This window comes from Acomys minous, assembly GCF_964271855.1.
Source record: "Acomys minous genome assembly, chromosome: 8".
Classification (NCBI taxonomy): domain Eukaryota; kingdom Metazoa; phylum Chordata; class Mammalia; order Rodentia; family Muridae; genus Acomys; species Acomys minous.
In genome coordinates this window covers 38,732,932-38,749,074 of record NC_140489.1, presented here as the reverse complement: position 1 = coordinate 38,749,074, position 16,143 = coordinate 38,732,932, and the positions used below count along the sequence as shown (strand labels likewise).

General features: G+C 41.7%; 2 protein-coding genes across 24 annotated transcripts in view; both read left to right on the top strand.

The window, feature by feature from the left end:
• GPHN (gephyrin) overlaps positions 1-8,279 on the top strand; it is a 391,499-nt gene extending 383,220 nt beyond the window's left edge. For all 18 annotated transcript variants that reach the window (XM_084792850.1, XM_084792848.1, XM_084792845.1 and 15 more), the window contains 3 exons: positions 3,195-3,298; positions 6,196-6,292; positions 7,281-8,279. In XM_084792850.1, the coding sequence (XP_084648976.1) occupies positions 3,195-3,298; positions 6,196-6,292; positions 7,281-7,414 (335 nt within the window). In that variant the 3' untranslated portion in view covers positions 7,415-8,279. The remainder of the gene's footprint in view (positions 1-3,194; positions 3,299-6,195; positions 6,293-7,280) is intronic.
• Positions 8,280-14,531: 6,252 nt separating this feature from the next.
• The window catches only part of GARIN2 (golgi associated RAB2 interactor family member 2), a 45,925-nt gene continuing 44,313 nt past the window's right edge, over positions 14,532-16,143 (top strand). For 4 of the 6 annotated variants that reach the window (XM_084792878.1, XM_084792876.1, XM_084792877.1 and 1 more), the window contains exon 1: positions 14,533-14,862. The gene's annotated coding sequence lies outside the window, so the exon portion shown is untranslated. Of the gene's footprint in view, positions 14,863-16,143 lie in introns of all 6 variants that reach the window. The other 2 variants (XM_084792874.1, XM_084792875.1) reach the window with 2 other exon arrangements.

Genomic DNA, 16,143 nt, shown 5'->3' with positions numbered 1-16,143 from the left:
TACAAGCGTCCACAGAGACCAGAGGCATCTGATCTGGAGCTGGAGTTACAGGATATTGTGAGCTGTCTGACATGGGTGCTAAGAACCAAATGTGGGTCCTTTAGAAAAGAAGTATATGCTCCCGGCCACGGTATGTCTCTTCAGTCCCAATAGTCAACTGAATTTTGACAAAAGATGCCAAAAATATATGTTGGAGAACAAAGGGCTTCTTCATCAAATGGTTCTGGATAATCGGGTAGCTACATATAGAATGAAACTAGATCCCTGCACAAAATTCAGTACAGAACAGATCTAATAACTTAATGGGAAACCTATAGCTTTGAAACTGCTATGGGAAACAGTTCAAGAGATGTATTCATGGACAATGACTTTGTGAATAGGACTGCAATAACACAGGAAATAATAACAAGAATTGACATATGGGATTGTATGAAATTAGAGGGCAAAAGACACAGCAAAAGAAGCAACCAAAGTAGCAGGGGATTGATATCCAGGATATGCAAATAACTCAAAAAAATGCCAAAATAATTCAGTCAGTAAATTGGCAAATGAATTATGCAGGCAATTCTGAAACAACGTTAAAAGAGGAAAAAATGTTCAACCACTCTAGCCATCAGAGAAATGCAAAAATCAATGTGGAGATTCTAAAAGACAGAGAGAAAAACTAAAAAATAGAAATTCCAAATAAACCAGAATCTAAGTCATCATGAGACAGATACCATCACAGCCACATTCACTATAACAGCCACAGTTATGGTGGCCAAGCGATGGACTCAGTCCTGAAGTCTATCAGCAGATGGGTGGGAGGAGAAAATGTGACACATACACACAATGTATGGACTCAGTCCTGAAGTCTATCAGCAGATGGGTGGGAGGAGAAAATGTGACACATACACACAATGTATGGACTCTGTCCTGAAGTCCATCAGCAGATGGGTGGGGAGAGAAAATGTGACACATGCTCAAGATGTATGGACTCTGTCCTAAAGTCCATCAGCAGATGAGTGGGGAGAGAAAATGTGACATATGTACACAATGGAATGTTATTTGAACACAAAAAATGAAATTACTTCAAATTTAGAAAAACCAATAAAGTTAGTATCACTATGATAAGTAAAATAAGCCAGATTCTGAGAGACAAAATGTTATATATTTTCTCTGTATACAGAATCTAGATTTTGTTTCTTTTGGTTTTTCAAGACAGGGTTTCTCTGTGTCTCTTGGCTGTCCTCGACTCACTCTGTAGACCAGGATGGCCTCAAACTCACAGTGACCTGCCTGTGTCTGCCTCCTGAGTGCTCAGATTAAAGGCATGCGCCACCACGTCCAGCTCAGAATCTAGATTTAAAAAATAAAAGACATTAAAGAAGAAGAGATGCCATTTTTCAAGTGTAAGGGAAACAGCAGGAATGGGGAGGGAGAGGAGAGAGCAGTGAGGGGAAGAAGATAATCAAACATACATGCAGATAGGAAAATGTCATGACCCACCTACTCTTTACAGTGTAAACATGCTGATAAAGGATAGAAATCTCATCTTAGCTCCCGGTACAGGAGAATGAAGACGTGGCTTTATCTAGGAATTTGATAGACTGGCCCTTGTCTTTTACTTTAAGGACAAATTAGCAGCACTTGAGGAAAGGGAACCTAAAGTAACCTGGCCTATTCCCCACTTACCAGTACAACACACATCATCACATACAAGTGTGTAAAAGAATTAAACAAGATTGGGATCTTAGAATTAGAATGGACCTGATGAATCATGTTATCCTTGCTGAAGAGAAAAATGAAGTTCTGTAGATGAGTTTAGTTAGATTCACAAGGGTTAGTTGTGTACAACTGTAATCCAAGCATTTTGAGGCTAGGTCTGCCTTAGCCTGAGGGTTCATGGCAAGACTATATTTTTTTTTAAAATGTTGGGGCTTATCAAGATTGCCCATCTTGAGTACAACTTGATTATTACTTAAGGATACCACACACACACACACACAAACAATCTCTTCTTTGTAGCCCTTTTCTTTTCATAGCCACCCTCGTTCCCTTTGAAGAACAAGGCACTCCTAGGTTTATTTCTACTGGAGAGGAATGATACATTCCTGAAATTCTTCAGATAACTTTAAAGAATTTGGCATTTGTCACAGTCTGATCCAGCTGTTAAGCTGCCATAGGTGCACCCCAGAATTGTTTCCTCACAGTTCTAAGGCCCAGAAATCTGGGATGCCTCATTCCTGCTCTGCAGTTGGCTGCTTCCTGAGCGCCATGCCTTCCTCTGACATGCGTACTTCTGGTGTCTCTTCTGCTTTCTATAAGGACACAGTTTACTGCCTTAGGGCCCAGTCATATGTCCTCACAGAGCCTTAATCACCATGGCCCTGTTCTGCAGATACATTAAGTGAGTTCTGGTTCATACCATACACTTACTCATCTTCAGTCTTTAGAACTGGAGTCATTTGGTGCTGTTTTTAAGTTTAGAGATGTGTCTGGATAAAGATGGTGATTATAAATAAAGTACCTTATCTACGGGTTTTTTTTATTTGTACCATATTTCTACAGGAGAAATGCTTTTAAAACAACAGATGATATATTAAAATGTTTAACTTTTTATTTAGTACTCGTTGTAAGTATATGTGCTTCACATTCAGGCAGTGCTCAGTGTCTACCACTTCACTCACAACCCTGCACGTGCACACGAGCACACAAGTAAAGGTCAGCAATGGCATGCAGTGCCAGGCTCTCAAGAAAGCAGAAGTGGTTTCTAAAGGCTGAGTATCAGACCTTTTTGTATTTCAGTGGAAGAGTAAAAGGTTCAGTTCATATCCTCTGCAGCATGTGGTTGACTGTGCCTCTATTCTTTTTGTTTTGCTGTTTTATTTTTCAAGATAGGGTTTCTCTGTGTAGCCTTGGCTGTCCTGTAACTCACTCTGTAGACCACATTGGCCTTGACCTCACAGCGATCTGCCTGCCTCTGCCTCTGCCTCCCAAGTGCTGGGCTTACAGGTGTGTGCACCACTGCCTCGCTAGTCTATCCTGTCATTCTTTTGAGAATGACTAAGAAGTAGAGTGATGATCAGTCACTTCTAGCATGTTCTGTAACACCTGAATGTACAGGCAGATAAAACTATCTGACAATGTTTTTATAAATTAATGAATGTGACATAAATAAATGGGATATAAATAACCTTTTGTTTGACTTCCAGGGAATCCTGTATCAGCTGTGGTTACCTGCAACCTCTTTGTTGTACCTGCACTGAGAAAAATGCAGGGGATCTTGGATCCTCGGCCAACCATCATCAAAGCCAGGGTAATGTTCCCTAATGGCCAGAAACCAAAATGGAAGCCTGATGGCAATCACTCACTGCCAAAAATAGATGCCTAGGATTTTAGACTTAACTCTATCATAAATGTGTTAATTTTCTCTCCTTTGTGATGGAAAGTAGAAGGGAAATTTTATTTTTATTTTCCTTCAACATAAAGAGAGATAGCTCAGAAGTCAAAAGTACTGGCTGTTCTTCCAGAAGACCTAGATTTGATTCGCAGCACCTGCGTGGCAGCTTTCACCTGTCTGTAACTCTGTCCCAGAGGATCTGACACACCCTCTGCTGGCCTCTGCTCAGGCAGTGCACACAGATAGCCTACAGACATACACAGGAAAAACACCCATACACATAAAAATCCAGAAAGTAAGGCTTCAAACTAGCAGTGGGTCATAAGAACAAACCAACAAACAGAAATCAGCTGGCACCACACACTACACCTGTGTGGAGTAAGAAATAAGAGATTGTTTTAGCAGGGAGGGTCATAGAGTCTGTCACATGAAGAGAAAAAGGCGGGTGTGCTGTTCCATATAAGACAGCTGGTAAGATAGCTTGGTGGGTAAAGGCGTTTGCTGACAAGCCTGAGACCCTGAGCTCACTCCCTGGGACTCATGTGACTTCCGGAAAGTTGTCCTCTGACCCCCACATGTATGCTGTGCCCCTTGCCTGTGCAAATGTACACATACACAGAACATTAAAATGGTTTTTGAAAATATAGACCATCAGCAGTCTTAACGTTGATATTTTTATTACTGGGGATTTGTGGATGAAAGACAATAAAAGCATCTCATTTCCCTAAAATATCATTTAAAATCAACTAGCCGGGCATAGTGTCCTGTGTGTCACAGTGTCCTGTGCTCCCCACAAAAAGAGCACACACATGCACACACACAGTAATCACAATGAGATACTACTTGGAATTATTAACAAAGTATGAAAAAAGATGGAGGGAGAAGAAGGAAGAAAGGGGGACAGGAAGGCAGGCCAGCCATAAATGAAAAAGAATTATGATCAGATCAAAAAGTCAAAGTCAAGTCCTAACAGTGAGGTTTATACAGCTAATGGATTTGTGGAGCAATGGGGAATTTATTATATTCACACTAGTTATTCTGAGGAAGCAGGACAAATCCATATTCTTTTTTTATTAATTTATTCATATTACATCTCAATTGTTATCCCATCCCTTGTTTCCTCCTGTTCCTCCCTCCCTCCCGCTTTCCCTTTACTCCCCTCCCCTATGACTGTAACTGAGGGAGACTTCCTCCTCCTGTACATGCTCATAGGGTATCAAGTCTCTTCTTGGTAGCCTGCTATCCTTCCTCTGAGTGCCACCAGGCCTCCCCATCCAGGGGACGGGGTCAAATATGGAGCACCAGAGTTCGTGTGAAAGTCAGACCCCAGTCTCCACTCAACTGTGGAGAATGTCCTGTCCATTGGCTAGATCTGGCTACGGGTTCAAAGTTTACTGCACATATTGTCCTTACTTGGGGCAGTAGTTTGAGCTGAACCCCTGGGCCCAGATCTGCCCGTCACAATGTTCTTAAAGGTTTCTAGGACCCTCTGGGTCCTTCTATTTCCCCATTCTCCCTCCCCTCTGTCCCACTTTCCTGGTAAGTGAAGACTTCCTTGGGACATGCCCCTTGGGCTAGTGTGCAGATATAAGTGAGTATATACCATTTGAGTCTTTCTGCTTCTGGGTTAACTCACTCATTATGATTATTTCTAGCTCAATCTGTTTATCCACAAATTTCAGGAATTCCTTGTTTTTAATAGCTGAGTAGTATTCCATAGTGTAAATGTACCACAGTTTCTTTATCCATTCTTCTACTGATGGACACTTAGGCTGTTTCCAGGTTCTGGCTATTATGAATAAGACCGTTATGAACATGGTTGAGCATATGTCCTTGTTGTGTGCTGGAGCATCTTCTGAGTATATTCCAAGGAGTGGAATAGCTGGGTCTTGAGGAAGCCTTATTCCCAGTTTTCTGAGATTGCGCCAGATAGATTTCCAAAGTGGTTGTACAAGTTTGCATTCCCACCAGCAATGAAGGAGTGTTCCTCTTTCTCCACATGCTCTCCAGCATGTGATATCACTTGTATTTTTGATCTTAGCCATTCTGATGTATGTAAGATGGAATCTCAGAGTTGTTTTGATTTGCATTTCCCTATATTGTTCTAAGAGACACATGCTTATCCAACACTGCAAAGCTCTTAGGAGTCCTTACGTGTTTTTCTCGTTTTAACAATCAGCATCTTTTCCTTAAAACTGGCTATAAAGCAGCCATGTAAGTTGGTCCAGAAACTTAGCACCGGAGGACAGAGAGAGAGAGAGAGAGAGAGAGAGAGAGAGAGAGAGAGAGAGAGAGAGAGAGAGATGATTGATTAAGAGAGAAGCACAAAATAATTTAGGAGCGATGGGAAACTATGCTACCAGCAAAGAAAATATAAGCAACATGAAAAGACCTATTCTATGTATATATCAGAAATAGTTCTGTAAGTGGGAAGGTGAATAATGCACATCAACATTAAATCAGAAATGAATATTGCTGGGTAGATGGGTATTGAATTTGCTTGTTAGATCTACCTCCTTCCAATATTAAAATATTGCCTCGATTTCCCATTTCATAGGTCCAGGGCCCTTAAAACCCATAACAATAGACCTTTTTTATCTGTCCTTTCCCCCATTATGAACACTGGCTTCTTAGCATACTTTCTCTTTTACCATAGCAACCAGCCCGTGGACTTCCTGTATTAAAATCAAGATGGAAATGACAACAATAGTAGAATGATCAGGATGTCAGTCTAGCCAGGCTTAGTATATTCTGTGTAGTTCAGAGAATGATCAGGTGACGAAATTAAATTTTTATCCCTCTTCATGCTGTAGTTATCATGTGATGTAAAACTGGACCCTCGCCCAGAATACCACCGGTGTATACTGACTTGGCATCACCAAGAACCACTGCCCTGGGCCCAGAGTACAGGTCAGTCCTTCACGCCCGCACACCGCAGGGATGCCTGCGCGCTTGCTCTGAAAGACAACCACAACAACAGCTGTGCCAGTCATGTCTTTTCCTTGCTGATAACGAAATGAATAGTTGTTATGTGCTTCTCTTTTTTAAAAAAAAGATTTGATGAAATAAATTATTCTTAAATATGAAACCATATTTTCTAGGTAAACATTTGAAATATAAAAATAGAATTACAGATTTTGATCCGTTAGTTCAAGCAGCCCTCTGAACATGATCGGTGGGCAGGAAAGAAGAACACGTAGCTGTGTTATCTCCTGGAGATAGCCAAGCATAATATGATCTTTTTGGATCCTACTATACTCAAGGCGTGGTAAATTTTAAGGACACTGAAAGCTGTGTTGATATCAGAGTTCTAGCTCTGAAGTGTAGCACTTTTCTAGTCATATTTTGCCCAAGGTTTGATTCAACACCACAAAAACTGTGTTGCCTACTTACAAAGATCTGTACCAGCTAACCGTGAATCCATATGTGAGTCTTGTCATCACAGAGTTCTGCTTGCAAGTTGGCCAACAGCCTAGTTGCAAGACACTGGGCAGTGTGCCTCAGAACGTTTGCATCTTGTAAGAGTTAAATAAGAGAGTTCATGAGGTGACTCGTAGTCTGTTTGGACCTAAATGTCAGCTGCTGTTATTTCTATCCTTAAGTTTTTTAAAGGCTTTATTTTTATACAAATATAAATTCACCCTGAAGTGAGGATTTCTGTGCCAATTTGTGTGATGCTATTAAACCCTATTTTAGTTTTTTTTTTTAATATCTAATATTTGTTTTTAAAATTTTGAGGAGAAGGTGAGGATGTAGGACATACATCTCACCGGGAAAAAGTACTGGGAAGATTGGTCGTCTCTCTCCCTCCCTCTTGGAGCCCTGTACTTCCGTTTGCTGGCCTCTCCACATGTACTTCTGATGCCTGTGCTGCAGTAATGAGAGTATTTCATTCCAGGTAATCAGATGAGCAGCCGTCTGATGAGCATGCGCAGCGCCAATGGATTACTGATGCTACCTCCAAAGACAGAGCAGTATGTGGAACTCCACAAGGGCGAGGTGGTGGATGTCATGGTCATTGGACGGCTATGATGGTGACCAACAGGAGAAAGCTTTGATGCATGTCCACATATCATTGACTGTATCCTGTAATATGCAACGGCACAGCTAGTTTTTCTGATCTGGATAAAAGTTGATCTGTATAGTCAACATCTTGAACTATATTTCAAATGAATTTAAATACCTTTTAAAGAAAAAAAAACACCTAAGAATAAATCTTAACAGACAACTCTATTCTGATTATATCAAAGCAAAATTTTCCTTTCTTGCAAATTGCTTTGTGTGTTCAATGCTAGGTCTGATAGCGATAGCTTTTAGTAGACAGCGGTAGGTGCCTGCAGAACTTGTGTTTTTCTCATCTTTAAATACAACTACTTATGCTCTTAATCAAGGCTGTCTGCTTATTTATACTAGTGTAGGCAACACTTGGACTTCCCTTCTTAGTATGCTTCATAACTGCTTTACAGAGAGCTTTTGCTTGTTCTTTATCATGTATCTCGTGTTTATGTGCACCGTGCCAAAAGAGGAGTGACTGCGCGGAGGCCCTGCCCTGCCGCAAGAACCATCCCTGCCGAGCACCCAGGGGCGTTCTCACCCTAGCAGCCTCATGGCACAGTACTTGCAGGCAGTAACTGGATACCTTTTATTTGAACAAACAAACTGGGGGAAAATGCTTCCTTAAGTGCTGACAGCCTTTTTAACCAACACATTTAAAATTGTACAGAACAAAACAAAATCAAAGACTGATCTTGTACAGATATTAGTGTTACCAGCATTCATGTGGAAATCAAGAGCAAAAACAAAATAATGTTAAACAACTCTGTACCATAACATTTTCTGTAATGATACTGAAACTTAATGAATAAAAAAAAATCCTTGATCATTATTTAAAAATGTATTGTGCAGCCTTGTTATTTAGAAAGAGAAGATTGGCTGGGCATGGTGGCACAAACCTGTAATCCCAGCATTCAGGAAGGCAGAGGCAGGCAGACCTCTGTGAATTGGTGGCCAGCCTGGTCTGCAAAGTGAGTCCAAGACAGCCAAGGCTACACAGATAAACCCTGTCTCAGAGGGAGAGGGAAAAGGAGAGAGGACTGTTGCTCCATTCTGACTGAAGTCTGCACAAGTGAGAATACTTAAGATGGCCTACCAAGGCTCACAGTATGAGAGATTGAAATTGAAATGTGACCTGATACAATGTTGAACTGTAGTGTTTAGAAAAAAATAGTAATAGGGTATGTTATTAAGTAGGGAACTGCCCATCTTCTGGTTTTACTGATGATAGCTAGATAAACAGTAAGCTTAGCTAGAGGGAAGATACTTTGTTAATTAGAAAAAAAATATTATTTTAGGTACCAACTTTGGGTATGTACAGTTCTTTGAAGTGAAGGGAAAAATAAGTTATGAATCAGAAAACTGCAGATGAGTGCCTGGAATTTGAAGACGTGGTTTTGTTTGTTTTGTTTTGTTTCATCAGGCAGTATCTCACTATATAGCCCTGGTTGTCCTCTGCCACCCAAGTGATGGGATTGAAGGTGTGTGCCACCACAGCTGACATTAGAAATTTTTAAAATTTTTAAAATGTTTGAAAGAAAAGAGAAACATGAAGGTTTTGTGCTGCATTTTGAAAGCATACTCTTGTGATATTTCTTTTAATTAAAAACTTGGAGATATTTTTCAAATCATGTTAACAGAAGCACATTATGTTCTGTAGTATATTCTTAGTAACTCAGACTAAGAAACAAAGTAACAGATCACAATGTCAAAGGCAAGAAAAACTTGTACTTTTAATGGCATTTTCAGGGTTAAATTTAAATGTTCTATTAAGTTTTTCTTCTGTATTTACCATTGAAGAAAAGATTAATTAAGAGAGGTTCAATGAAAACACATAGTTCTTTATATTCATTTTAAAAAATAAGCATCTACTAACTATATCTATTGGGTATAAAATATACTATACTATTACTGCTACTCCCAGAAACAAATAGAATGAAGTAGCTGTAACTGTACTCCATCAGGGAGAAACTAAACACTGTGCAAGGAACTATAGTTGTATATTTCAGGGCACGACAGAGTCTGCAACTGTGACAACTGCCACACTAGACTCGTAAAGGGTTAAAGAGCTCCAGAGTCTACCCAGAGCCCCAAGTCCTTGGAATGTATGCATATAGAGGCTCACATGTGTAGCACATATGTGCAGTGAAACATCCAGTAGCACTAACTGTATGCCATGCATTGTTCAGAGAACTTTCTGTGTATTTTCACAACACCCTTGTGGCTCCTATTATTACAGATAGAGAAACCATGGCAGAAATATGTCCATAGTCACATAGCTAGTGCAGACAAAGAACAAGGTTCAAACTTGCCACCACGGCTCCAGAGCCCACAAAACTATGGGATCAGAAGGTTGATATGAGATCTGGAGAGAAAGCAGTATCTTTAAGACTCCAGCTGTAGAGTTCTTGGATATCAAAGGTCATTTTGTGGAGGAGGATAGAGAAGTCCTGGTTAGAAGTTAGAAAACGCTCTGACTAGATACAGAGCTCATTCACATAAATGACCCAAGAGGGTGGGTCAACAATAGCACAAGGCCTCAGGGTACGGAGGAAGACTGGAGTGCAGAACATTTGTAGAAAACAGAGACGAGAGTGCAGTATCTCTCAAGGAAAGAGGTCTGACTGCCAGACACACAAGAAATAACAAGAATGAAGTCACAAGAACCTGAATGAAATTGAAAAAAAGAATGTTTATTAGCTATGAGCTGTAAGAGTAAGATTTCAATAGTGACAAGGAAAACAGAACTCATATTAAAAAATAGAAACTGAATGTAGATGCTATGATGTGAACCTGTGTGTGAGAAGACATGTTATTTCAAACTAGGGGCAGTGTGAAAGCAGGCTTTGAATAAGGCGAAACAACAGCTGTGGGCATATAAAAATTTAACAGATTTCTAAATGATTAAATACAGGCTGAGTTTAAGGACCCCAGTAGCCTAGTAAACCTGGGAGAGAAAAGATTCTCCTTTCAGAATTAGAAAGTGGGGAAGAAAAGACATCTGACACAGCTACAGGGAAGTTTAAAAGTAATTTATTGGTGAAATGTTTCTACTTTAATCTATTTAATCTATTAATCTATTCACATTAATTGACCAAAACTATTAACAAGTTAAGCATATATACCATATTCAAGTTTTCTTTGTCTTAGTATTCAAAGCTTAAATAAGACTAAATGGTTCTTTCAGATTCTTAGAGCTATACAGACGTTAACCGGATTGGGGGTGCTATGCTCTGGTTTTGTGAACCATATCACACAATGGAAAATAGAACATAAACAGGTTGTTTTCCAAGTAACTGTTGTTAAGTGATGTTGCAAGTGGACTCTTTGGATGACTTCCATTTTTTAAATTCTTGGCTAACAAACAAAACTTTGCAGCTCTACCCAATTACCAACTCGTGATCTTCAAGGAACCATACCAAGGTAAGCATCCTCCCCCTCAGAGAGAGTAGAACAGCATGACCATACAGAATCAAAGCAGACTGTTCCCAGTTATTCTACTGATGATTGTTCTAGAACTAAATATTACACTCTAAATGCTTATCTGTAAGTACCGTGCTTGACTCTCTTGAGAGAATTACATTGCTACAGATTCCACTGATAAATTAGCCTAAAACTGATAGGTTAAAAAAAATGCCCAATTATGGCCTTTTTTCTTTGTTTTCCTTTGTCTTTGTTTTTTCTGCTTGTTTTTAAAAGTCTTGCTATGTAGTCTTGGCTGGTTGGGAACTTGGTATTAGACCAGGCTGGCCTTAGGATTGCAGTAATGCTCCTGCCTCTGCTTTCTGAGCACCAGGACTGCAACTGTGTGCCACCATACCTGTCTCATACATTTAGTCTTTTATAATAATTCAGTTCATTAAGACACATCAGCTAAGTTCATACAAGATAGCAGGCTCCATGGTGGGCACCAAGGCTCTGAGGATTAATGAGACCTTCCTGGTAACCAGTAACAAAGGCAAAGAATGAGACAGGGGGAAAAAATAAGTATAGACAATGTAATGGTTTATTAAAAGAATGAGTAGAATCCTAAGTCAAGCTCTGTAGTACAGTCAAAAATGCTATGGTTGCGGGCAGCTACAAGAGAGAACATAGAGTGAGCAGATCTAGAAATTCAGACCCTTTGGAACAGGGCTCAGTACTCCAGGGTTTGGAGAATGCAGGAAGTTAGAACAAAATAAAGTCTAGGAAACAGCACAAGCCATTGCCGTTGTCAAGGTGACTCTGACAGAAACAAGGCAACAGGAAGGAGCACAAGTCCCTTCTCCCTCCTACTCATTCCCCAGCTCCCTCTAGTCCAATGCAGCCTGTTGTGGAGTCTAACAAAGCCAGCTGGGTGGAGAAAGCAATGCGCTTCTCAGAGAGCTCCAGCATAGTGCTGGACAGGGAGAGAGGGACACAGAGAGAGACAGCCTTGTTCATGTAGTGACAGATAACGAATTCTCCAAACAGATGACATTTGAGCTGAGTTCTGAGAAATGAAAATAAGCCCAATGTGAGAAGTTGCAGGGGAGGGGGTCACTTCAGACAGCAAAGGACCAAAGGAATGCAACTTCAGGAAGGAAACCCTCAGTGCAAGAGGGATGGAGGAGTATTCTGAAGTAAGCCAGACCCACACAGGGCTGACTGCCACCACAGTATGATACCCAATGCCCTCTGCCTAGAGCATTTATCACCTAGAGCACCTGAGGGTCCTGACAGTTTAAGAAAGAAAACAGTCAGTAAACACCAGCAATGCAAGGCATCATGCTACACAAAGGTTACTACACGCCAACAGTGCATTCTACCTCCTGTACCCACTCTTCTGCTAATATTTTGTCCCCTAGTTAAGGGCACCAACATGAACCCAGTATCACAGAGCTGAAACTTTAGTCATCTTCTTTCTCAGCCCCCACACAGTGAGTCACCAAATTCTGACTCTATTCACAGTTCGCAAATTAACCCCCTCCTTTTCTTTCCCTTCACCACTGCTTTAGTCAGCCTGCAGAATTGCTCTCCCCAAATCTTTCCTTTATATTGCTGTTGGAGTCACCAAACCAGACTGTAAATCTCCCTATACAGACCTCCTTACTGGAAAGTCAGTACAGCTAATGACCCCAGGGCCCGGTTAGAGCATCCAAACCAACCCACAACACTTCTCCAACTTCAGGTTTTTCTCCTCTCTGACACACTAGACTATTTTGCGAGCAGTTGCTCTTTCAAATCCTGTCACTTGATGCCTCCTGCCTTTGTCCAGAATGACTGTTACTCTTTCAGTATTTCTTGTGGGAATTTAGAGGTGTGGCTCACTGGAAGAGCACACGGCCCTGGGTATGCTCTGCATCACAGGAAAAGAAAATAAGGAAAGCAAAATGAAATAAGCAAGCTTTAACTTAGGCATTACCTCTTCCAGGGAACATCCCTAAAGCCTCACATTGAACAGAGTGTCCCTCACCCACGGTCCCAGAGTCCTTCAGGCACCCTTCTATGGCTGCATCACACTGAGTCCGTCTGTTCACTGGCCACTTTCGATGACAAGTTCTCTTAGGGCAGACTCTGCTCGTCTGGGTAGCCCAGCATGGTGCCTTCAGTCGCAGGTACTCAGCACTGAACAGGCCAGCAGAACTGGCGTTGTACAGCTTCACCAAGGAGCCCGCGTGAAGAAAGGGCAAAGGCAGAGAACTAACAAGTCATGCATCTTTCTTTGACCAGATGCTTCCAATCCAGACTTATACAGAGCCATAACTATGTTCTGTGCATGTTAAAAGCATTCATATCTAAAAGGTAAATTTTCATACCATTAATTCATATTTTTCTCTTTACATGTTTTAACTTTATATCAGAAACCTCAGAAAAATGAATATAGTAGCAAAGGACTCCACCCAGCTGCTTCTACAGTAATGTCTTCATCAGTGAGGAAATCAGATTTATGCAAAAACATCTCCTGAACAGGAACATGGGTAAGTGGTGATCGTGAGATCTATATGCTATGTGAGGAACGGGTGGCATACTCAAGCTATGAACAAAGGAATAATTGTCCACCGGAGCCAGGCATGGCAGCACATTCCTGTAATCCCAACACTCTAGAGGAGGAGGCAACAAACAGCTCCAAGTTTGAAGCCAACCTGGACTCCACTGAAAAAATAAACCTATCCATATGAAAATGGCACTCAGCATAAAAAAGTGCAACAGAACATCTGAGGCACAAAAAAAAAAATCAGAGCACCTGTTTGGGCCTACACAGTCTTCCCCCCCCCCCCTAGAAACCACCACTTGGATGTAATCCCTGTTCCCAGAGCCTGTGCCATTACTCCTCTAGCTAGGCATGGCCCTCAGCTCTGCTTCTGGGTAAATATCCTAATGCCTTTCCTATGGAGTACCAACACACCCACACCTGGTCTCCAAAGCCAGTTATGGCTCTCCTCATAGGATCAGACACCAAGGTAGTGGCCCCTCTCTTAGCCCATGTATTCACCCAGCATCCCTCTGTGTGGTGCATCCTCACTAGCAGCAAGTGCCAAGACTTGTCCCCAGCCCACGACCAAAGCGTTAAAGTATACTGGGATGCAGAGAATCTCCCAAACACAGAGGACAAAGATGGGGGGGGGGTCGGGTGGCATATATTTACTCACTCATCCAACAGCTGCTGAGTGGCCACCTAGCATGTGTCCAGAATGCAACAACATGGAGATATGAAAGTAAAGCAATCAGGCTGGACACCAGGTCCTCGGCCTTGTGGGAATGTTACCTTTGTGAGAGCTTTGGAGTTTTGTTTTTCTTGGTTTTGCTTTGGTGGACATGGGAGGGAGTTGTTTGTTTGTTTGTTTGTTTGTTTTTAAGATCTTACTCTATAGTACAGGCTGGCCTCAAACTTACTGTGTATCCTAGGCCTGCTTTAAACTCATTGAAATGTTCCTGCCTCTGCCTTGTAAGTACTAATTACAGGTATGAGCCACCATGCAGGACTTGAAGTTTTTCCTCACAGTGGCTCAAAATGCCTTTGGGGTTTCTAAAAACAGGAATATAGGACAACTGAATGACACATTACCAACTGAGTGATAAATGTCTTTGCAAATTCTATTATTTCTTTTCCAGTCACACTATCAGGATGGCTTTTCACCTTTTAAAAAAAAAAGCCCTGAAAACTTCAGAGAGCCCCAGAACTTCCACCTGCCGCTGTCTGCGCTTCTCAGGAATGCTGGCACCGGTCATCAGGGGCTGTTCCTTCCAGTGCCCTTCTTACTTCAGCGCTATGTCAGCACATTGTGATGCAGGCGCCACAGCACAAGGCCAGACAGCCTCTCACTGAGTGCCTACCTGCCTGCCCAGTACACAGAAACACCTCTGCTAAAGAAATGTGAAAAGAAAAGCAGAAACGTGCTATTTGGAAGCAGTCCTCCTGTTCAACATCCAGGAGGTTTCCAGACATCGACTTCGGCAGCTTCTACGTAAGTTTCTGTCGGCTACACAGCCCAGACACAAGCCTGAGGAAGAGGGGAATGGACGGTCTGGTTGGCACTGGCTGTCTGTGGCTAGAGTCTTTGCATCGTCTTCTTTCCCACTGCTTTCATATGTTTGTACCATAACTACAACATCTGATGACTGGGCTCGGTTACTTAGAACCGATCGCACTGGGCCTGCGGAGATGGTTCAGTGGATACACTAGGGTAGGACCTGAGTTCAGTCTCTGGAGCCTACGTCTAAAGATGGATGTAGCAATGCCTGCTTAGAATCCTAGCGCTGGGAAGCTGAAAGTACTCGGGGCCTAGGGCTCCCTGGCCAGTAGCTCACCTGCATGGCAAATTCTGGGCCGGTGAGAGACTTTCCCCATCCCCAAAAATGTAGACATTTGAAGAACAACACTCAAAATTGTCCTCTGACCTTCACACACACACACACACACACACACACACACACACACACACACAATGTACATACTTGCATGTGAACTTGTATATAAATAAACACACACACACCCTCATTGACAGTTTAAATTTCAAATGAAAGCATGCTTTCTGGGTTGCTTTTAGATTTGAGGGGTTTTTGGTTTGTTTGTTATCACCAATCCAATTTTCTCCATTGGTGACTGGGAATAGAATAGAATAGAATAAGTTCATTAGAAGATTAATTTGAAATTATTCAAGTGGAAGAGGAGATGCAGAATACAGGGTCTGGTGTTCAAAGCTGAAAAGCTGAGGTGGGGAGCACCATCAAGAAAAGGCGAGGAGGCTACCACAGTCAGGACTCAGAGCTGCAACCAAAATGGCAAACCAGAACTGTGATGGTCCTGGCCTAACAGTATGCCTAGTGATGTGCTAAAAATGACAGGCTGAGTTTGTTGATGCACATATAGTCCCAGCTACTCACAAGGCTGGCGTGTGAGGGTCAAGAGTTCAAGGCCATCAGGTATCCTCAAGAGAGGTTTTTAATGAGTGACAGGCAAAGGCTACCATTTAAAAGCTATTATGTAACTAAATACAAGTAACAACACAATAAAAAGAAAAACCACAGGAGAATATGGGTGTCAAGTCTATAGAATTCTTTCAACTTTGCTATGTTTGAAATTTATTTTTAAATATTGGAGGGAAAAGATCACACTGGGAAGGGTGAGTAGTGTTTACAGACAACATTAAATGTGTCTGGGCATCTTCCTGTATCAGAAAACCCAACCAAAACACGTCCACCCTGGTTCCTGTGCCTTTCACACAGTTCCTCTCTGCTGTCCCATT